The sequence below is a fragment of the Calliphora vicina genome, chromosome 1 (assembly GCF_958450345.1).
Source record: "Calliphora vicina chromosome 1, idCalVici1.1, whole genome shotgun sequence".
Classification (NCBI taxonomy): Eukaryota; Metazoa; Arthropoda; class Insecta; order Diptera; family Calliphoridae; genus Calliphora; species Calliphora vicina.
In genome coordinates this window covers 58,143,579-58,168,600 of record NC_088780.1, presented here as the reverse complement: position 1 = coordinate 58,168,600, position 25,022 = coordinate 58,143,579, and the positions used below count along the sequence as shown (strand labels likewise).

Sequence of the window (25,022 nt, the reverse complement as noted above, 5' to 3'; positions counted from 1 at the left end):
TTATGTTTTTAATTAAAAAATAAAGCAATATATTTAGATAATGATTTCAAGGTTATTTTACTATTTTAATTGTATTAGAAACACATCACTTACAATTCAGCTGACTTTGAAGGTTAGTTACGCGATTTGCCAGAAATTATAAAGAGGCAACACTGTTAATTAACCGTTAACTGTCATTTAAATAATACCAGTGCTGCTACCAGACTTTAATCAAACAAAAAGCACGACTACTGTTAGTTTTACAACTAAAGGCTGGAGTATGTAATAAATAAATAAAAAGATGAACTAAAAAGTAAATTACTTTTTAAATACCTCATAATTTAATAAAAAGTTATGTTTTACAAAATTTTCTAAATTTTTCAGCAATGTAAATTAAAGAACTTGAATACTTTTATAGATTTAACTCTTTTAAATCCCCCTTAGGTTGTCTTGCCCTGACTTGTGTTGTATATTTATTGTATATATAGTATATTTTTTTGTATATATATTCGAAAGTGTCGTTTTCATTACTTCTAACAAACGCAAAAAATGTGTATTAGAGGTCATTGCCATCGAGTGAATGTTGTGAATACTGAGGAGGCAGGAATATTATTTATTGGTTGGTTATTCTTCTACTCTAATGCATGATATTCAATTGACCTTTTGTGGGTCTGTGGAAAAAGGCAATGAATTGGAAATGATTATTTAAATAAGTAGAGAAATTTAAAGAGTTTGATTAAATTAAAACGTAGTATTACTAGTTATTTTTAGACTAAAAGTAAATATGTATCTCGGAAAATTTAAATTGTATAAGTTTTTCCTAAATACAACTTATGTATACAGTAGTGGGTAAACTAAATAGAAAATATTTTTTTTGACAACAACATGTCTGATATCAGGAATAATCCTTATTAGTTAATTATAGGTTTAGAACATAATTAATATACAAAAGTATCAAAATTGACTTATAAATCCCGTGTTGGTGTATAACCAGCTGGTTATATATACATTTACAACTTTATATATACATATGTTATTAATAAAATAATTAATATTCACCTTTAATTTTTGTTGTCAGCCCTACAAATAACATTTATTAATTTAAATAAGTTTATTTAAAGGCGTTTAACATTACATATTACCAAAATTTATCATTTTGTTACCTAAATACCATTAAAATACCGGGTACTTTACGCAGTAATTAAGATGACATATATCATTTTCCAAGTAATCAGTAAATCCCTACAAAAAAAAACTTTGTAATTATGCTGTAGGTCATGTTCCGGTACAAGTGTTATCTGTTAATCCTTTTAAATTTTTTTTGAAAGAAAAAAAAAACATAAAACAATATTAATATATGTTAAAAATGCATTTTGATTAATTTTTTACCGGTTTTTTTTGTTCATTTCATTACAGCTCGCGACGACAACGACGACCTTCACGACAAAACATTTCAACTTCATCTTCATCATCAACAGCAGCACAATCAGCAAAAACGATGAAAAAACTTCATGGTTTAATGGAAATAATTTTAAAACGACAACTCCAACAAAGTATAGTGTTTAACAGCAATCATACAGAAGTTGTTGCTTAAAAAAATTTTAATTAAATTTAAATCACTTTCTAAAATAAAAATTATTGCTTTTTTTGTGCGAAAATAAGAAGAAAAAAAGTGGAAAAATAAAGTTCTGTTAAATTTCGTGGATTGTTTTGAATGAAAATGAAATCGTCAGTTAAATTTGAAAAATGCATTATCAGCGAGGACGACGAAGATGAAACTCATAAACGATGTCACAAAATTCTCGTTAATAATGCCATCATAGTAATGAAGTGCAAAAGATATGTCTACACTATGGTAACCTAAAAACGAATTTCAATATTTCAGACATACAATAAAAAATCGAAAAACGAAAAAACAAAAAACAAAACAATACAACCCAAACCCAAAAAATTAAAAAAAAAATAAAATATATGTATAAAAAAAAGAACGAAAATTTTATGATTTATAGAAAACAAGGTGTCATAATTTTATGAAATAATAAATAAAAAATAATAAAACAAAATAAAGTGTAACTAAAACAAGTTTAATTTGGTGTAAATTTACACCAGCCACTGTTAAAAGCGCGCGCAAAAATTACAACAAGTGTAGTAGCTGTAGTAGTGGTTACAACAACCGCGCAACAGTGTTTCATTTTGCGTTTGTAACGAACAATTAAGTTTTGGGGCGTTTTTTTTTTACTTTTTGAGTGCTTGAACGCAAGCGATCAAGTAATCAACATTTTTGCCCAATTATGCGAAGAAATCTGCGTTTAGATTGGAGGGCTTTGGCGCTGCTGGGTGCCCTCCTATCGATTATAATCGATTGGCCGGGTTTGGTATATGCGATGCCAACCATATTGCCACCAGTGGCTGCTATAGCAGCAGATGCCGCACCCATAGACACACTAAATATAATTAAAAACGATAAAATTTTAAACTTTTTTCCTGCCGAGGCGGCCAATGATCATCCACATCAAAAGGACAGCAAAATGAAAAACGAATTTACCACCACCAGCCATCAAATACTTAACGAAAATTTGAACAGTTTTTCAACGACAACGGTTCCCACGCCGTCTACTTCTATATATAGCGAGGAAATGGCAACGGAAACAGAAACAGAGCAACAGCCACCAACACAACGATTAACGACGACAATAAATGAGAAGCAGCAGGTTAACGAAAACTATAATAGTATTAGTGATAATAATAAACAAATAAACGATAAAAAACAAGAAAATGATCAAGAAGAAATAACTGCCATTCATAAAACACAGCAACAACAGCAAAACTCACAAGACGAATCAGCCGCCGTACAAAAGGTGTCATTATTAAATACTCATACTAAAAACTCAACAACTAACATCATAAGTTTATCTAAGTCCACCAACAACACACAACCCACCATCTCCACCACTCCACCTCCACCCTCTACAACCGAATCATCAGCCAAAATACAATCTACCTTAATGCCCACAACTTTAGCTGAGCCCTCAGCTAATGATGATGAACTGCAGCAGCATCAGCAGCAGCAACCTCCTTTCAATAGTCATTTAACTAACACAAATTTAAGAAACAATTTTAAATTCTCATCATCTCATCATTTGGCCATATTGTCAAGAACTGAACGCAGTATACGATCCTCTTCATCATCATCCTCATCATCGGCCAATGTTAGTTCATGGGGCATGCCCCTGGCATCTAGTGGCAGCAGTAGTAGTAGAAGTAGCAGTACGGGTGGTGTCGGTGTTCTGGTGAGACGTTCATCCGATATGAGTGTTTTGAAATCAAAAAGACTGAATAATTCTAGAAATTTACAACATAAAAACAATTTGGATCGTAATGAACGTTCCACGGTATCACATCTATCGGGACCATCACGTAAAATTCAATTGTACATTAAAAATCGTTTCATACAATTGCTGCCCGATGGTACAGTTAATGGAACGCAAGATGAGCAATGTGACTACAGTAAGTACCTACATTATTATTTTTCCATTTAAATATGACAATTTTACATTAACGAGCATAAATAAGATTTTTCCAAAGCCATCTTGTTAAATTCTTGAAACTTTTTGTACTTAGCCGGTCAATCCATCAATTCAAATCAATCAATCAGTCAGTCGTCGAGATATTAATGCCTACTTGGAACAAAAAACAATTCCAAAAATATTGTATTTACTATTTAATATGTCTAAAAATGGAAAAAAAATAGTGTCCTTGTCCAAATGTGCTTTCACAAACTTAAGACGAAGATTACGATTTTAGCGGAAATCAGAGGCTTTTCTCGAGCGACTTTGCTGCTAAATCCTAATTTTGCTGCAAATTTTGAAGCACTTATTTTTGGATCCTGGTTTACTTCTTTGCGGATGCCAATTTCTTAGGTCATCCAGAAGGGGAGTTTTCAATTGAATTTGTATTTTTGTAGTTTCAAATTATTGTTTATACAGTGGATCCACTTCAGTTTATCGTTTTCGCAATTTCACCATACGATTTGTTTTTTATATTTGAGATTAAGGACATATTTAATTGAAATTTATTTTTTTAATTTTTTTTCTTAGAAATGTATTATGTGTATCTGTAACAATATTTTTTTTTGTTGTAATTTTCATTTGACCGAAAGTTATGCTGACAAACATAGCTTAAAAGTGCGTTCATAATCTATGAAACGTTCCCGACAGCAGCACGACTACACAGTCGTGTGGCTGTGCTGTCGTCAAAATAATTGTCTTCATTCTAAACGTGTGAATTTTATTTTTGACAGATTATAGTCGGTAGCCTGCTATGTTTAATACATCATATTTACAAAAAAAGTTCTCAAGTTCTATCTTAGTTATTTCTCGCAAAAGAATTCTCACTAAACTTGTTCAATATATTGATATTTTTCTTAAAATGGAATGAATCATACTTGCTGAATAGTACATTAAATGCCTGTGAATTTAAGGTGCCCTTAATTTAAATACATGAACCAACATTTTAATAAAATCCCATAAGCGAGCTATATTAGTTTTCTGTCATCACATCTAAATATATTTACGTCAAGGTAGGCCATTTTAAAAATTTTAAAATCAAATTTTAGCAAAACTTTTTCTTTTTTTTATGTAAAATTTGTTTCAAAAGCTTCCATGAGGTATTTTTAAATGGTAGGCTTAGTTTAGTAGTATATTATAATTAACTAAATGTTATATTTACAACAATAGTTTTTACGAAAAAGAAACTAAAGAAATAGAAAGACTAAAAGGCCTTTAACCTTATTAACCATAATTTACAAATATAAACTGATGTGTATTTAACAAACTTTTTAGCCTAAACTAATGTTTATTTTTAATTTAAAAAATGTTTTAGGTTTTCTTGTGCGTAAAAAAAAAAATATTTTACAAAAGTGTTATAAAATCTTAACAAAATGATTAATGGCTGTAGAGTTTTGTTTGGTAAATTTAGTTTTATTTTTATTTTGTAAAGCCATAATTTTTACAAACATTTTATTACAATATTGTCTTACAAGCAACTTCAAAGACTCGTGTTTAAAATTATACCTTTTCTGTGAAATTTCATTTTAACAAAGATCATAAGAAGAAGAAGAAAAAAACTGAAAGAAGTGTAAAATATAATAAAGACATTGACACAGATTTTTTTGGTTTTTCTGTTGTGTAAGAGGGGACTCTTTAGAATTATTATTGTTATTTTCTTCTTTTTTTCATATTTTATGTTCATAATTCATATTTTTTTTCCAGAGTTTTATAGGACAATTTGAAAGTTTTTATTGCAAATATTGAATTATTGAATTTATTATCGTATTGTGAGATATAGAGAGAGAGCGCGCGACCGAATGAGGAAAGCCTTAAACAAATGTTGATTTAAACTAAAGTAATAAAAATCATATTGTATGTATAGTATATGTATATCGGGCATTAGGCTACTGGTTCAGATCCAGTGCATGTTAAATAAAAATAAAACACAAACTTGCTATCACTGCAAGTGTTGTAACGTGTATGGATGGGGTGTCTCTGGCTGTTTGTCGCCTGAAATTGTAACTGACTTCATGCATGTTTACACGGCTTAAATTAGATTAGGTCAATTATAAGATTTATGAGGTAAAATCATAAAACACTTCTCTTTTTCTTTATCAGTCACATAATGAAAAAGAACAAAAATCATTTATTTTGTTTTAGATACTGAAACCGGGTTTATAAACAGCAATGAAATAATACCCATTGCATTTTTCTAGTGTTTGCAAAATTAAATAAAATAATAAATAAATTTGTATAAAATAATGATCTTTCTACACAAAATTCATCCAAAATTTGTATGTATAATCGAAGTGCAGAAACTTTTAGAAACGTGTTTAATTATAAACTTGCCAAATCAGTAATGTAAATTTGTTTACTATTTTATAAAATTAAATCTAACTTTTAGAAACAAAAGTGATAATATTATTGAATACATTATCACCTTAATACATCTAATTTTTATTGCTAAACTTTGCAAAAAAAAGGATCATCAATAAATGTAGAATCCATGTATTTTTTACACTACAGACAAAAGTGGAAGTCGTAAGGTTTTTTTCCGCTTAGGTTTAACGCGGAAATGTCATACCTAAACAAGAGTGGCAACGCTACATCGAACAATAAAAACAGGGTTATCAAAAACATGAATATAACAACCCTGATTATTAATACAATAAAATATGCACAATACAAATTGTATGGGCATGAGAATTTTTGACAAGGCATGGTAAATAGTTTAAAAAAATCAATTTAAATATAAAAGTCGAAAGGACTACTATTTATAAAATTTAAAAAAGTCGTACTTTCGAAAGTCGACTTTTTTTTTCAACTATAGACTGTATGTCAAGCTGTCAAATTTCATTTATTTAAATTGTGTTTATTTCATTGAACAAAAACAACCAAAAAATTAAAAAAATAGTAAAAATAATTTACAGTTATAAACATAAACACAAGGTTGGAAAGTTCAGTTATTCTGACGGTATTATTACTTATGTTAGGAAATAAAATTGCATGTGGAGACGAGATGTTAGTCATGACACTTATGTCCTGTAATGCCAAATTTTTAACATGGATACTTTCACACCATTTTTATAGTTCTTACAATTTTTGTAAGAATTTCGTCAAGTATTTAATGGAATTAAGCTACAAAAACAATTATTTAAATAAAACATAACCAAAATAATTGTTGCTGTTTTATACACTCCCTAAACCTACAGCCACACGATCAAGTTTTTCTTAATAGTCTTTTACATATACTGTTTGTCAAAATTTATAAAAATTGAAAGCTGAGATTTTAGTACAAATTGTCCAAAAAAATTTAATCAGCTGTTTTCTTGATTGAAAATTGAAACACTAACTTGAATGAGAAATTGAATGCAAGTTCGTTTCAATTCTTAAAAGTGTGAGTGTATTAGAAAAAAGTGTGAGTGTATTAAAACTTGAAAGGCAAAACTTGATCGTGTAACCCCCAAGTAAAGAAGGATAGTATTATTAAACTTCTAAACTTAAAAATGTAAAGCGCAATACTTTTAAGAAGATTTTTTTATATATTCATTGTTGTAGGAAAGGTAGCTTCAAATTGACGAAGTAAGCATGACAAATAATTAAAAAAATAATAATAATAATTACGCTAATTTGGTCTTCATTAGTTTTATGTTTGATTAAATGCTTTTTTCTACATCTAATCAATAAATATTAAATAAAACACTTCACCAATCTTTTCTGAAAAAGACAAAACAGATATTTCCTAAAAATAAAAAACCACTACTGAGCGAGTACAAAGAAATTTGCAGTTTTTTTCCTTTTTAAACAAAAAAAATGCCCGATCAGATAAAAACCGCTGAAAAAAAAACTTACAAAATATATACAAAAGAAAAAATAACTTGAAGATGATGATGGTGAATATGAGATTTTTATTTTGTGTAAAGTTTTAAAAATGAAACTTTTTGTTTCGTTTTATTTTTCAGTAGGCCCATCACCTGTTATTTTAATGTCAATCATACAAAAGCCTACAACAGCTTAATGAACAATGACGCTGATGGTGATGGAGAGATCGTGAAAATGATGATCTTGTTGAGGGCCAGACAGACATACATATTTTGGCTTGGCTGGGTGCTTTATTTTTGTAATAAAGAGCGGTATAAATACAGATATAGTATGTGTTAAAATGAAACAAATATTTTTTGGCGGAGGTCTCTAAAATATTTGGCTATTGATGTCTTGGTAACGGTAACCAATTATTTTTAGCCAGTATACATCATCATCATTATTATTATTATTATTGTTTACCAGGGTAGAATTCTTATAGGATTTTCAAAGAGTATCGCTTTTTTTTGGCAAAAAAAAATATTTGAAAGAGCCACAAAGGCGTTGTATTGTTGTAATAAATTTTATATTGTTTGGCCGTTTATCTTTTTACAGCGATCATGTTTTTGTTGTTGGAGGTTGGTGGTGGTTTTGTCTTTCAGCCGTTTTATCGTGTAACATGAGCCAATTGACTTCTGTTACTTTTTGATTGAATTATTACTCAAGATCTTTAAATATTGATAGGGAAACTCTGTTACTTATTTTTCAATTCTTTTTTTTTTTTTTTTTGTTTAACAGTGATTCATTTAAAGTTTGTTAAAACGTTTAATTAAAAAGGAGGAACCAAACTTGCTAAAGCATTTTAAAAACCAAATTATCAGTTTAAAGCAACATTATTAATTTTGTTAATTATACATTTAAGCAATTCTTTTGTTGTTGTTTAGTTTCGTGTGAATTTTTGTTTCTATGATAGAGTTATTTAGGAAAAATAATTTAGTAGACTAGTCTAAGCAAAATAAAAAACAAATTAATAGGAATGTATTCAGCTTATGATTTATGATACACGTGTCAACTTTTAAATGAAATTCAAACAAACAAAAATTTTATCAGAAAAACTATGTGAAAAATGTTGTTATTGATATAAAATAGATGATTTAATCAAACGCAAAATTAGATTACCATTTTAAAATAGATTAGTTTATTTTTTGTTTTTCTTTATAAGAAAATATTTCAACAAAACTAAAATGGTTAGTTTTTGTTTTCAATCAATTAGAAACAACTTAAGATTAATATTTATACAATCAATTCCATAAAAAATATTTAAACGCCAAGAATTTTTTTAGCAAATGTGTGAGATTTCAGGTGTTAGTGAGCCAGTATCACTTTAACATTTAAATAATATATTTATTAACAAAATTGTTTTATAACCTTGTTTGAATTGTCTTAATTTATTATTATTTCATAACAAGTGGGAAAAATCGCTTAATTGTTAACAATTATATTACACAGTTGTATACCATTTAGAATAGTAGTAGATTAGTAATGCCAGGTTTTCCTGTGCTCTTTTTTATTTTTCTAACATTTTCTGGGAATCTGCCCTCATTTTCAAAAAAATAAGGGATAATTTGCTAACAGTTTAACGCTTGTAAATAAATATCTTATACACGTTAACACATCATAATAATGACAAAATATTTTTAAGAGAAATCATGTTATTTAATAAAATCACAGATTATTTATGTATTTTCTTAATGGAAATGCTTGAAAATAGTTTATTTAAAACTATTCTAAAAGATTTTTGAAAATTTAAAAAAAAAACAAAAAAACCGTTTAATAACACCCTAGTGTATATAGCATCAGCTCTCGCATATACATACATATGTATGTACGTATTTAGAGTCATTATGCGAATGTCATATGACGAAAGTGTAGACAATAATCATTTGTCTTGCTAAATAAAACATCATAATCAATATAATTTATTAACATTTGAAAATATATGAAATGTATTTATAACTATTTCAAAAGATTTTCGAAATCATATAGATCTTTTGTTATTTTATTCCCACTTGACGCGCCTATTGCCACCCTAAAGCTAAAGAAGATCGCTCAACACTGTGTGAAATTAACATGACATTTATTTAGTATATTATAATAATATTTAATATTAGATAGAATTTTAAATGAACAAACATAATTTGTCTCTGAGTGTAATTTTTTCTTAAATTTTAAAAATGAAAGCTATTTTTGCCAAAAATTTCAAACCGCCCACTCAACACGACCAGAAATTTTGAAAAAAAAACAACCGTCCACCGAAATTATCTCAAACAGTCAGTGATTTCCTTTATAATTAAGTAAAAAAATGTTTGTAAATGAAAATTCATGTTGAAATTGCTTTTAGAGACTTTATGGCTCTCTTCTGCTAATATTTAGTTTATTTTTTTTGGTTGATTAAATTAATGTAAAATCTTTAAAAATTGTCAAAATTTATTCACAAAATGTTGTCATGGCTACGTGACTATTTTGTTGGGGTCTTTTGTTGCTTTTTGATGTAAAAGAGTTAATTTATTTTCTGAAATGTATTTCATTATGGCATTTACATATTTAATATATAAATTTATTTTATTAATATCATTATTATATTGTTTATTATAAAAAGGCATAAATAAGTATGCCGGGAGTTGAGTTGTTTTAAACAAATACATAATTTTATATAATTAATTCCATACAACGTAGCAAACCAGTTGCATATATTAACTATTCTAAACTTTACAATTGTAAATCGAAGTTATTGTTTTTTTCTTCTTTTCATTTAATTGATTTTTTTAAAAGTAGGAGACAAAATTAGTTTAAAATTGATATGTGTGATACATTGGAGGAGGCTCAAGTTCAAGTTTTATCTTAACTTGGTTACGCATTGACTCCCACAGAATTCATTATCGAAAATTAATAAAATCAGACCAATAACATATAAAATAACCAATTAGCTTAAGTATCGTTTAATATTAACTGACCTGTTCCATTTGCTTATATTACCCTAAATTAATTAATTCCAAAATTGACCATACTGACTTACAATAGGTCATTATCATATTGCCTTAATTCAGAGTTTGTTGTAAGGCCCAAACATATATAATACTTTTGCTTCAACTGACAGCCACGCAATTGCGAAACAAATGTAGCTGAGTCGGTCCGTTAGCCTTACATGTTTAAATTGGCTGTACTGATTGCACTACTCTGAATATACAAACATGTATTTAACGGCTGCTGTCAGTTGAAGCTTAAGTATTGTCTGTGTTTATGCCCTAACAAATGCAACATTTCGCTTTTTTTTGCAAAGCTACGGGCAAGGTGCATTTAATAAGGTGAAATAGGTGAAATTGAAATAAATACAGGCGAATTCAATTATTTTTTATATATAGAGTTTGACATACGGGCGTACGGGCGAATATTTTTTATATATGTAGTTTGACATTTATGCGTGCTATTTATATAATCAGCTGTGCTGCCGATGGCACCTTATTAAATGCACCTTGGCTACGGGATTGCAATTGTCACAACCAAGGCGTATTAACAAGGTGAGTGCATAAAATCAGCTGTTTCTTAATTGGCTGTGATTTTATGTACACTATATGTCTAACTTTGTTTATGTTTACATTTGTTATTGTAAATAACATAGTAATATTTTAATTCGCCTTGATTTTGACATTTACCGCACATTTTAACAAAAACAAATTGCCTGTTGTTTTTGCATTGTTGTATTTGTTGCCGGGACGCACTCACCTTGTTAATACGCCTTGGTCACAACATTGTGCTGTTATTAAACACAAAATAATTTTGCGTTTTTGCTATGTGTATTGCGTATGCATCACTCTATTTTTCTCTCATTTCCAATAAGGCGAAATATGAAACAATGAAAAGCACGAGGCGAATTCATACAAGGTGGTATCAGTTCTACGCCTTTTCCAAGGCGAATTTATAATTAAAATGTTGCCATATTTTAATTCTTTTTTTATTTGCAAACATTATTTCAATGACAAAAACTTGCATTTTGAAGCTTTGGTTGTCCAAAACGCATCGTATGTCAAATAACACTGTGGTTTAATCCTACAAGAGTCCTTAAAGTTTAAATCAACATTTCTTGAAAAATATAGTTACGTTTCTTATTGGAATGACAGTTTCGTTTTATAAATACACTAGCTGAACCCGGTCCGCGTTGCTGGCCCTTACAATAATTCTGATTTTACCACACCGCCCACAGACCGAAAATCAAAAACCTGGTCCAGCCATATCTCCGGAACCACTATGCCGATTTCGTGCAAACCATCTACAGACCATTCCCAACGTACCCTGCAATTTTGGTTGAAATCGGTCGACCCGTTTTCACAGTTAGTGGTGACATCAAAATGTACACTTCTTTTTATATATAAGAAGATAGTAGTTACTCAATTTATTTCACTTGATTTTCAAAAAATTACGAATTAAAGTATTATATTACATTTACCTAATATATTGTTAAACTTTTTTCAATAGATTTTGTTTGTCACTGTTTTCATTTTAAATTTAACCAACTACTTGTATGTGTAACAGGTTTAACAAATAACCAAAAAAAATAATAACGAAAAAATTGTACAGTAACATTACGAATTATAATGGAATTTCATTATTAAATATAAATTGGTTTGTTAGGTTAAACTATGACAGATTATTGAACAAAATAATAAAAAAAAAACTAGTTAAGCACACAAAATTTGTTTTACAGTGTAGCTTTATTTCTTTTGTTTCAATTTCAAATCTTCATAAATTAGTGTGGTTTTTATGATTTTTTTTGTTAACACTCGCCTCTAGAAAAATATTTAAGTAATATTAATGGCTGCTGTAAGGAAAAAAAAAAGAAATTGAAGGTTATCAAGTAACCATTACACTTTAGTCTTCTTATAGTTTAAAGCTTAAAACATAAATAACAGCGTTTTGAATAAAAAATAATGACCGCAACAAAAGTACAAAATATGATTGTAAAACTTGAAAATAATGTTTATTGGTAAAGCAGTCAACAATTTCCTTCTTAGTAAAGTTAAGGTAAAATACAAACGGAATATACATATATAAACAACCATGCAATCTATTAGCATTAAGTGAAAATATAAAATTAAAGCCAGGAAATAGGAAAAACAGTTTAAAAAACCCAAAATATTCCAGCACTGATTATTACTCAACAACAAAAAGAAAATACGGCAACATTGCCAGTTTTGACAGTTAACCCACGCATTTACGCACACAGAAAAAAACCGCTAAAATGATAAACTTAAACGTTTACACTGCAAGAAAACAATACAAAGTCGTTTAAATTAACTTCAACAGAAAACCGCGGACACAAATTTATGACAAAAACTAATGAAGATGTATTTAAATGTTTAATGAAAATACAAAAAAAAAAAAAATACAAAAACATGTGTTTAAATGTCTCACTGGCCACATTACAGACAAAATACACAACACAGATTTGTAAAACACATGAAAAATATCAATAAATATAAATTTTATTTAAACACTCAAACAGTGATTATTTGGAAAAAATTGTTGGAATTGTTGGTGAGAACTTATAATCAGGTCACCAGGCTAACAAAGACAACAAACAGTTAAATCCCAACAACAAACAAACATTATATAAAGATGTAAATTGTTTGGCAACGTGGGCCTGATGATAATTCTGTTACGGTCTGCCCAAAGGGCTTTTGATTTCACTGACAATTATTTCTTTCTTTATTTTTTTTATAACTAACAAATTTATGACTGTGTTTTTTGGTTGTAATTTTTGTTAAATGTATAGTTTTATTATTATTGTATCTACATTTTCTTTGAAAATGACATTGTTAATGTCTGTATAAAAATTGTTTGTTTTTTTTTTTTGTATATTTTGTTTGTTAAATGCACAAAGCTTTGGGGTAATTGTTGTACGTGCTTGTATGTATTAAGGTGTGAAAATTTATGATAACTCACTCACGCGCTTGCTTGGCTTGCTCCCTTTAAGAGAAAGGGAATCCCGACTGCAGTTGTTGACCACATACATATGTATGTAAGTATGTAAGTATGTCTGGCTGGTTGCTTGTCTGTCCCTTGAATTTATGGTAGCCCCAAAATTAAGTTATAATCACACCTTTAACGCTCACGCAGTTTTAAACGGACGTACGGTGTGAAGAAAAAACTAAACTTTGTTGTAGTTGCACTGAAATTACAATGCAAGCGACAAACTACAATTGCAGGTAACCTTTTAGCTCGAGATAACCTTTCCGACCGAGTTTTTGTTATTATTAACATACCGTTACCGCTAAAATACCGCTACCGAAATAAAGCAAAATAACGTTACCATAATAAAAATTATCGTTACCGTTTGATTGATCGTTGCTGGAATTTAACTATGGTTTTGCCATAAAATAAACATAGTTGGCTTATTATAACATTACAAAAAAAAAAAAATAATTCAAATTAAAATTACCCTGGAAATCAGTTATGTTTCACAATTTCTTATTTTGCACAAGAAATATGCACCTATTGCCTATTGCTATCATGAACTAATTTCTCCTGTCAAGCCTATGATAACTTTATAATCTGCGAAATATCATAAAGAAAAGTAAAAAGAATTTCCAATTTACTTATCAAAACTATAAACTGTCAACTGTCAAAATATTTTGCACTTTCTTAAGGCATCGCTTAACGATACAATTGTAATTCATCTGGTTTAACATTTAAAACACTCACTTTGTAATTTTTCACCTAAAAAAGAGCTTCCGACAAGCTGGTAAATTCATTTTTAATAGAGTTACCATATAGTAAAGCAAAAAAACATCACGCCCCCTTTTTTCATAAAATGTGTACGTGAAAACGTCAACCGCCAAACAATCCAAGAAATGTGATTACATGTGAAGAAAAAAAATGGTAGTAGATAAAGTAATGCATGGTAGGTAGTCAAGCAAAGTATAATTTTACAAACAGTAGACAACAACCGTCAGTTTGGTCTCATGCAGTAATTTGTCAGTTATCAATTTTTTCTTCTGACAAGATCAATCAAAAATTGTAATTTAATTTTGTGTATCTTCTCTTTCACGCACTTATTATTAAACTAAAGGCCATATATCAACTTAAAATTACTTTCACTGTGGAAAATCGAAAATCTTTAAGGTTTTAAATAATTTCTGATTTTGTTGTTGTCTGTCTGCTAGAGTAATTAAATGGACAGATTCTTAAGTCATATAGCGGCAACATGTGTAATAAAGCGTTTGTACAAAACCTGACAGTATTACAGTGTTCATAAAATATGTTTTTAATGTGTGTATATGACACCGACAGCTTAAATGTCCAAGAGACTTAAATCATGCTGAAATAACGGTAATGGAGTTTTAACAATAAATTCAAAATATGAAAATTCTTAAGTTTTTAAGGTGCAACATTGAAAGTTTTTTAATTTCTTTATCAAAAAAATGTGTATTAACTCAATTAAAGTTTATTAAAAGTGAAGAAATTAAAGTAGTTAAATTCCAAGAATTTTTAAATTATTAATACAGTGGCCGGCCACAAATAACAAACGAATCGAATCAAATAGGTATCGTAACTAAAATGTACTAGATTAAATAGATTAACAGTATTAACTTTAGAGATTAACTGCTTAAGGAAGAAGTTCATAGCAGTTTTTTTATAAAATAATTTTATTTTCAATTCTAGTTAAATTTTAACAAATAAAAATTTTCTTTGCAGACCTTATATTTTTTTCGCCCACTGTTCTTGAACACATAAAACTACTATATAGGCTAATTGCTTCTAGTTGCTAAAACGTTTTGGCTTCTCTTTTTTTTATTATTATGGTCTGTTTTGTTGCTGTTGCATGTTTATTAATTCAATTCTAGTCTAAATAATCGTTAACTGCACAGTGGGTGTTGCGGTTGTACATACAATTCTATAACAGACAAACTGACTGACCGACAGACAGACTGACTGCTACTCTGGGTTACTCTGCTACATTTATAATAGTACTTTAAAATACAAGTATGCCACTACTTTTTTTCTTTTTGTTTCTGCATCTCTCCATGCACTTGTGCAACTATATTTGCTGTTTTGTTGTTGTTGTTACTGATGATGTTAAAATAAATTGTCTATTTGACGTTTAGTGTTGTTGTGTTGTGAGATTAACATGTGTTTGTAGTGGAAGTTGCTCTTGTTTAACATTTAATGTAAAATTTATATAGTGACCGTTACTTTTTTTTTTACTATTTCACTGCATTTTTTTTAATTTAAAATTTGCCTGTAAAAATTTATTTTTATTTAGTTGAAACTGTCACTTTGTAGTCACGTTTGCTTTTTTTGTTTTTTTTTTGTTAAACACATGTTTATTTCGGTTTAATTGGAGCATAAAGTTTTTGTGATGATCTTCATTTAAAAGGATTTAGGATGATTTTTTGTTTGTGGAGTTCTTTTTTTGTCTCAATTGTGATTGATGTCGGGTTTGGTTTCAGTTTAATTTAACTACTAAAATAACATGAACACATTTTATTCAATACTAAGTTGTTGTTTTTATTTAATTGTTAATACACAAAACCAACTAAATGTTGTAGTCACGATAGTTTTGTTTAAACTATATAATGTTTTGGTATACAAAAAAAAAACTTTTACTTTTAATTACTACTTGGTTCAATTAAATTGGCAAATGTGTATTTTGTTTTATCTTTATAACTGTCAATTGGATAATTGCGCTCAAATGCTGATATTTATGTAGGAAATGATTGCATTATTGTGGGTGAAATTAAACTTTTAGGCGGCTTTTTTTTGATTTTTGGTAATAAATTAATTAATAGTACATTTAAATTTTTAGACATTGTTTGTTGTCATCGACTTTTTGTGGAAGTGGTTTTTATCTTAAAAGAAAACTAGATTTGACTAAATGTAAAAACTGCCGAATCACTTGGAGGCAGAAAAATTCTGAAAAGTAAATTTATTTTTCAAACAGTAATAATACTCCACTTGAGCTTTTTTCCTGGACTGACATTCTGAAGCCACAACGCTGAAATATCACTTGGCATTTGCAATGTTGATAAACCTTTGCTCTGATACTGAACTCTCTTAATGATATTTTAAAAATAATTGTAAGTAATTTTCATAGATGTTCACTTTGCAGTACCAGTACTTTTTCAGTATATATTTTATTTTACTGGTACTGCACTTCAATTTTCATTACCAGTAAATTTTTACTGATTACTGAAAAAAAAATCAGTATTCAGTAAATTTTACTGATTACTGAAAAACAAAATCAGTATTCAGTAAATTTTAATGATTACTGAAAAAAAATCAGTATTCAGTAAATTTTACTGATTACTGAAAATGAAACTTACTGGTAATGAAACTTATATTTCATTACCAGTAAGCATTTACTGATTACTGAAACGCTTACTGCAGTAAAAAAGTAATGCAGTATGCCCATGTATGGTAATTTTTTATAAATCAGTGTGTTAAATGTTTTTTGAGTAGCCGGCATTCGGCTCAGTCAGGCCGATAATTTCTTTGTCTCCGGGGTATGTCAAAAACCGATTTCGCATAATAAAAACGAAGGTCAACCTAGAACGTATTCGTTTTAGTTAGTTATTTCCGTATTCTGTAGCAGTGAGTCTCCTAGGTCAACACCTAATCACACACATACTTAGTTCTATATCAGTTCCATTTGCTCCAGGAGGTCTACAGCTATAAAAAATAAGAAAACATTTTCTAAAAAAAGGTTCAGCATTTTTCCAGATTTTTAGACCTGCTTTGTTTTTTAAGCCGCCACTTTCAAGATAAATTTGATTAACCTAAATATTTCTTAAGAAAAAATATCATTAAATTAAACTTGAACAAGGTTAAGTTAACAAAGCTAATGCAAATACACTACTTTTCCATTATGTGGATACCTTAAATTTTAGGTTTATTGTAACGAATACGACTACGTACAGTGCACTCGCGATAATATGAACTAATTAATACCAGGCCAGTTCACGTTTGCAAGATTGTTCATATTTGCGAACGGCATCTAATTCCCATCAACAGCTAGGGAAATCCATAAATTATTATGCAGATGAATTAGAATTTAGCCATTACCCTCTTGATTTATATTTCAACTCTCTGTAGATAGATAAAATACGTTAAAAACAAAAATAACCTGTTCATATTTTAAAGCTTTTGTACACTAAGTTCATATTTTAGAGTAGCCAATGGGAGTAAAAAGTGTTTTGTACACTAAGTTCATATTTTAGAGTAGCCAATGGGAGTAAAAAGTGTTCATATTTTGGGGTTCATATTATCGCGAGTGCACTGTACTAGTATAACAGTTCTAAAGTTAAAATTTTGTTTTCACAGTCCACACATAAAATTTCAACACATTTTTTGTTGAATTCATTGTATTTGGTTGTCAACAGACAAACAAATAAAGCATAAAATATGTTAAAATTTCACACATTTTTAACAATTCAATTAAATTTATGTAGTTTGTTTTTGTATGCGGTAAGTCAGCATATAATAGTTACAACAAATGTGTGTAAAACATAAAAATAAACATGATCGATCTGGAAACTGAATCAACTATCAACAGCACAATGAGTGCGTTTTAATAACTATTATTTTTTTGTGAGTTAGCGTTTTTAAGTGGAGTATGTTTGGCAACCTTCAAGTACATTGAGAGCACAACGTGTACAATTCATTTGAGAGTCAAAGCAATTGACACTTTATTTGAAAATATTTTATTTTGCTGTTGTTGTTTCTTTTTTAGTGTAAACAATGAATACTAGATGAAATATACTGAATATTTAACCAACATGATCGATTCCAGCGTTAAAACTGTAGCACGTTTATTAGTTTAAATGAGGTGCAATCAAAAATTTACAAAGTAAAGACAGCAACTACAAATACAAATAATAACAATACGAAATATGTATGTATGTACTTCCATTGCATTAAATTTGTGTGTAAGTACGTACTATATGCAACTTAGTTACTTTCCTACCTACTATATACTACTGTTATTATTGTTATTATTTATTACTACTACTCTTAAAAACTACTGTGTTTGTGTATAGAGATCTAGCAGTGTGTCAACGGCCCAGACACTGTCTCGCCACAATGGGGTTTTTATTTTTTCATTCACTTCTTTCGCTTCTATATTTGAATGCACATTTGTGTTGTTTAATATAAAAATATATGTATGTAGGAGCAGCTGACGAAATAAACTGTGACGTTATAAACTTTTAGCGATAATGACTAAATTATGAAAATAATGTACATACTACTACTTACATAGTTTATTTTTTATTTATTTATTTTTGTTATTTTTAAGTAGCCAACACTTACTTACTTATATTCTTACTTCTCATACACTGTTGTTAATAAATGTAGGTTTTATTTAGTTGTCCGTCCGTCTGACTGTCTGTCTGTTTGTCATTGTCACTGTGTAGTACTATGTGTAGCAAGCAGCATGAATGAATTTTATAATGAATGTAAATAAATTAAATCATCATTATCATTATAACAATCATCATCATCATCATCGTAGTCGTCGTCTTCATCACCCATCATTAATTTAAACGCATACGCACATTTCTCTATAAAAATACAAAATATTTCAATGATCATGGACATGTACATTTCCATACAACAACTTGTTGTACTCGTACTCTGTCAGCTCCATCTGTTCAATTGGGTTCACTTCCTACTTTGGCACATACAAGAAACGAAAACAAACCAAAAAAAATAGACACAAAAAATTCATATAAATACTTAGATTTAAATAATTTTCCATAAAAACCCTGCATAAGTATTAGAGACTGGGATGGCAGATTAAGTACCATTGTACTATTTCACATACAGTACTTATTTCATATTTAGTATTAAGAATTTATTATTGGTTTAAAAATTGACTACTAAGTACTTACTTTAAAATTAAGCACTTAAGTATTTCTGAATTTAGAACATTTAGTTTAGTTTTCGACCTTAGTGCTCTCCAATAAAATATGTTCAACTTGATCAGAAACGATGTATCTTTCGATTTAATGCTGCTCACAACCCTTCTATTTTGTTTAAGAATATATTTTGTAATGTAATAAATTTCATCTCAAATTATCCTTTAAGTTTTACAAATATACATATAATTAAAGCCTCAATTTAATCCGTCTGGTGCAAATGATCTTGCAAATGCAAAATATACACAACAAAATACACAGGATTGCAATTGCGGCACCTTATATTGCGTCCACGGCGAATTCATATAATGTGGTGGCAGTGGCGAATTCAGACAAATTCGAACGATTTCATGCATTTTTTATGCATGGAGTTCGACATTCTCTACAATGAAAGAATTGTTTCGAATGGCAAATTCATTATATCAAAACTTATTGATGGTTCACACATGTTAAATTGACTTGCGCATTATTCAGTTTTTAGAGGAGATTGGAAAGATTTTCCACCTTTTCTTCCTCTCTCTTCTATAAACCCAAGACTTGTTCAAGTAAAATTGACGTGTGTGAACCAACACTTAATGATAATGAATACGCTCGAATTTGCCTGAATTCGCACTGCCTCAAAATTGTTTATCATTTTTGCTCTTTCAATGTGGCTAAATAATAAAGAAAATGAAAGTAATTATTTGTTAAGATGTCATGTTATTATTGTCTTAAAACTGCATCTGTAAAATTTTGCTATATAAATTGAATAGTATATCGAATACAACTAGAATTTTCGAATTCAAAAATTTTCTTTTCAAGTTTTTAGTACTTTTGTTTTTAATTCCCAGCTTGTCATCTCTGATTATAGAACATTACGCAGTTTTCTATCTGAGATGTGAGTGGTTACATGATAATTTTTTGTACAATCTTGTAGATTGTCTACACAACGGAAGTCATCTTGTTTAGTATTAAACTATTAGATGTTGTTATTTCTCAGCAAAAAATAAAAATGTGTTCTTATCTATAAATTTGCATCAGATTTAATGATAAAAGAAGACATACTTCAACTCGTTTCTTAAAATAACTGAAGGCAGTTACCGTTTTTTTTTTTATTATTAATTTGAGAGCTAAAGGGTGTTTCGTCAAGTAAAAATGATAATTGCTCTGAAACCTATAAACTTTATATCATAAATCGATTATTTTAAAGAAATTAGCTATTTTGGAAGCAGCAACGAGTTAAGTATTTCAATTATCATCCTCATCGCATTAATGTTAATTCTCTGCGGAATATTTTTGACATTTGCTTAAAACATACTGGCCACATAACTGGTTCAAATGTATTAAAAAATAGAAAACTTATCGAATAATGAATATTTTTTTGCAATAATAACTGGCACCAGTATTATAGTTAGTAACCAATAGTTAACAAGATCATTGAGAATAGATTTGAGACCTGTGAAAGGACTTGTAAATCAGTGGACGGAATAAATAGAACATGGATTTTAAATAAGATGTTATGCAATTTATTTCTCTGTTGTAATCTAAGCAGCTTTTGTGATTTTTGTTAGCGATTTGATTGACTTGTCAATATAAAAAATATCGAAATTTTGAGTACGCGAACTATTTCCAATAAAAACCTGCAAATCTAGCAAGCATCGGAATAAAGCTTATGTGTTATTCAATTTTAAAAAATGCGTTGCCAACTAACTCCTTAAAATTTTTAAATTTTATGTTATTTTAACATTAGGCTTAATTTTGCAAATTTTAAATTTGTTTATCTTTCCTATGAAATACCCTTTATAGTTGGCCACACAATTTTTCTGTTCTCATCGTATATGATGTTGGCCAACAACATTTTATGTTGTTAATATTTGTTTTAAAAAAACAAAACCAAAACAATTGCCTGTGGGGAGGTGTTGGCTACAACAATCTACACTTATGTTTTTTGTTTAATATTTTTTATATAAGAGTTCCATGAGCTGCTGTGATGTTAAACTTCACAAGTAACCAACCATTAAATAATGTGTTGTTCACCATTCTTAAACACGTATCATCAATTTGTAGCCTACGCAAAAAAAAAAACTTAAAAATTATATTCAATAAACGCCACTAAACACAACAATCGCGCTTACTATCTGGAGTCAAGCTTGCTCAAAAATACATAATAATCTACAAAAAATTGTCATATGAAATAAATACTTGACTGCTACCTAAGTTGCCAACTTTGCTGTTGAGCATATATTTTTTTCCTCATGCTGCATGTGAAGCTGAACGACCGACTGCGAATTAACACTTTGTTTAAAGTATGTATTGCTGTTGTGGCTTTTTTTATGTTTTAGGTAATTTGTTTTAGTTTTTTGTTAATAGTTTTTTAGTTTATTTTGTTGTAGTTGTTGTAATAGTGTTGAAAGTGTTATTATTCATTGGAAATACAAACCAAAATAGATTTTGATGAATTTTGAACTAGTTTTGGTTTTATGTAAGTGATTTATTTTGGCGTTTTTTTTCCTTTAGCCGGATGCTGGTTGCAATATTAAATGTTGAATTTTATTTCATGTATGTATTGCTGTGGCAGCTTTAGAGGATTTTGTAATTGTATATTTTTATGTATTAATGTCCTCACTTAATAATTTTAATGGATTTGCGGCATAGAAAAGCCTGTTAACATATGTTATTTGTTAACAAATCAATCAAAAATCCATTACTGCTGTTTTGACACTAAACAAATTTTCTTTTTCTCGTTTTGTGGCTAATTGAAAACTTATGTAAACTAAATATTTACTATATGTAATTTAAATGAGTAGTTGTTATAATAAATCTTAAATTTTTATACTTTTTCTGAAGTAGTAATAATGTAAGAGTTATTTATAAATAAATTCCTTGAAGTAAATTTATATTGATAAATAAATTCTTAAAATATCCCGCTGTAAATTGATATTAATTAAGTTGGCACATTTTTGGTATTTTTTCTGAAATTAAAAATAAACTTTTTATTAATATTGATTTAAATTGGGTTTAACATGCTCTATATATAATGGATTTGACACAGAACTAGTTATTCGATTATTGACTTTTCGGCAAAAGGTTGCGGATCTAGTTTCAACACTTTATATAAGTGGTCGGCATAAAGAGAACATGGATGGATTATTATAATATTATGTTATGCACTTTTGCTCTCTGTTATAATCTAACAAGGTAGTGATTATGATTTTTATTTATATGAAAGGGACCTATCACTTTATCATAAACTAAAAGGGGGTAAAATGACAACATTTCTGTTGTTCAATATAGTTTTGGAGGAATATTTGTTTTAATACGTTAGGGTTTACTATTTAAACTCTGTTAAAGCTGCGTTTAATGAGAGTCCACAAAACCGTCCTTTATTGCAACTATGTATTTAACGAAAACACATTCACTTTTTAACTGAATGAATCATTTTTCAGTCAAGAACTTTCAATTAAAACAAATTGAAAAACGAATCAAGAAGAATAAAATCAATGATTGTGGCATTTATTGACAATAATTACCAATTCATCTACTGCAACTTGTTTTTATATGTTTTCTGTTCGCTCCCCATTTGAAAAAAACAAGCTCAGTGTGTGGTTTTTGCTTCCTTGTTTATTTTTGCAATGACGATGGAGTCATGATGCTGGCACTGATGATGATGATAATGACGTTGGTTGCCAGAACTTTCAATCACTGTCATTAGCCTTTTAACAGATTCTAGGTCAGTATGTTGGTTTAAGAACAATGTTATTTTAGAAAAAAAAGGTTTCATTGGACTGGTTTCAATTTAATGTAATATTTTATTTTTTGTAAATTTTTACAAACCTACTTACATAAAATTATTTATACGAGACAATGTTTTAAAGTTTTGTGTTTTTTTTGGTTTGTTTTTGTTTTCAAACAAAAAAAAATCAAGGCAATAATTTAATCAAAATGAATATAAATCTATTTAAGTATTATTTATTCAATTAAGCACACAAACAACATTTATTTTAAACAATTTTCACTGTAGGCGTTACAATTTTCCATGACATTTAAATTATGTGATTTTGGTGCTTTTGTTGCGTTTTTTTATATACTTTGTGGAAAACGTATAAATGTATGTATGTACATAAAAAACTTTGACTTTCATTTGTTAAATTCAAACAACTCAAAATAATTCAAATATTAACAAAAACCACTTGTAAAAATAATTGAATAAAAATAAACCTCTTAGTAACATAAACACTTCAACATACAACACTGACTAAACACAACAACACAAAACTGGCGTAAATGTAGTCGACTCATGTCACATGTCAACAATGTGTCAAAATAAATGCAACCGTTTAAAAGAAAAAAATATGCAGAAAAATAATAATACAAATAAAAAATTTGCATGTTATAACAATAACAAGAAATTTTCTTTTATATTTATGAAAAAAAACACACACACACAACAATGTTGTAGTAAATGTTGTTTTACATTCAAACAAACAACAAATACAATAAATAATATAAAACTCATGCTAAATGCAATAAATGTAAAATGAATGCCACAATTTTTAGTCTATAAAATAAGATTTTTCTCAGCTTCAGCTAAAAATGATGCCCAAACGAACCGAGAACAAAAAAAAAACAGCTGACAAAAATTCATGCGTGGGTGGTTGGGAAGAAGAAGACATTTTTCTATACGTTACAAAAAGAAAAACCGTGAGATGATACTGTTTTTTGCTGATGCAGGCCGTTTACTTTTGCCATAAAAAATATTTATGATGTTGTAAAAACTGATGATAATGAAAATTAAAATGGAAATTTATTGTGTTAAATTTATTAAAAGTTTGTTTAGTGTGATTTTTATTAGGAAAACTAAAAGAATGGGGAAAACGTTAAAAAATCTATGCCAAGTGGTGAAAAATCGTTTTGTAAATCCAGTCGTCTTACATATAAATCTTACAAAATTCTGTTTTAAAGTATTTTATTCATAAATATTCTAGTATGCATATTAAAAAAGAGAATCTAATTTAAGATGATTTTAAAAGAATTTGATCAAACTAAATCTAAATCTGCATGAAGAAATTTATGTATGAAAGGAGGTGTGCTTAAGTTTATTTAAAACGTTTTCCATAAAATTTATGGAACTGCAACAAAAACAGGAAATAAATAGTTTAAATGTCAATATTTTGAATAAACAAAGCGGAAATTTATGGATTTTATATAGAACAGAAGAGTTTTAAAATGTGCAATAAAAAACTATGAATAATTTAAAAAAATATATATATTAATATACAGCAAGAGAAATGACAATTGCAAAGCAAATACTTTTGAGTCTAAAAGAATGTATACATTTTATATAAAAATCTTTAAATTGTTTTGACTAAATTGATAAGTCACGTGAGTACTACCGTAATTTGAAATAGTATCAACTTTTCCATGTCTGTTTCACAGCGAATTTGAAACATTGTTGCCTACCAACATGAAATATTTGTAAATAACGCTAATTTTTAATGCTATAATGTACAAAACACTTTTTCTTATTTTAAATCCTATCTTTTTAAATTTTCTAACACTTTTCGCTTATTTTCCCTAAACTATTCATTAATCATCAATATTTGAAATGTATTTTTGGACTAAAGAAAACCTAAAAAAAATCGAAACCGAACATCATTAATAGTTTTTTTTTTAGTTTTTTTCACTACATTTTACTGTTGTATGTCTATCAATTGTCGTTCTAAGTATTAGAATGAATGTTTAA

The 25,022-nt window shown here is 28.5% G+C and overlaps 2 protein-coding genes across 3 annotated transcripts in view; one reads left to right on the top strand and one right to left on the bottom strand.

The window, feature by feature from the left end:
- The window catches only part of LOC135962753 (saccharopine dehydrogenase-like oxidoreductase), a 485,871-nt gene that overhangs the window by 283,204 nt on the left and 177,645 nt on the right, over positions 1-25,022 (bottom strand). The window lies entirely within an intron of this gene.
- The window catches only part of bnl (branchless), a 174,632-nt gene that overhangs the window by 33,193 nt on the left and 116,417 nt on the right, over positions 1-25,022 (top strand). For both annotated transcript variants that reach the window (XM_065514591.1, XM_065514592.1), the window contains exon 2: positions 1,396-3,486. In XM_065514591.1, coding sequence (XP_065370663.1) covers positions 2,271-3,486 — 1,216 coding nt within the window. In that variant the 5' untranslated portion in view covers positions 1,396-2,270. The remainder of the gene's footprint in view (positions 1-1,395; positions 3,487-25,022) is intronic.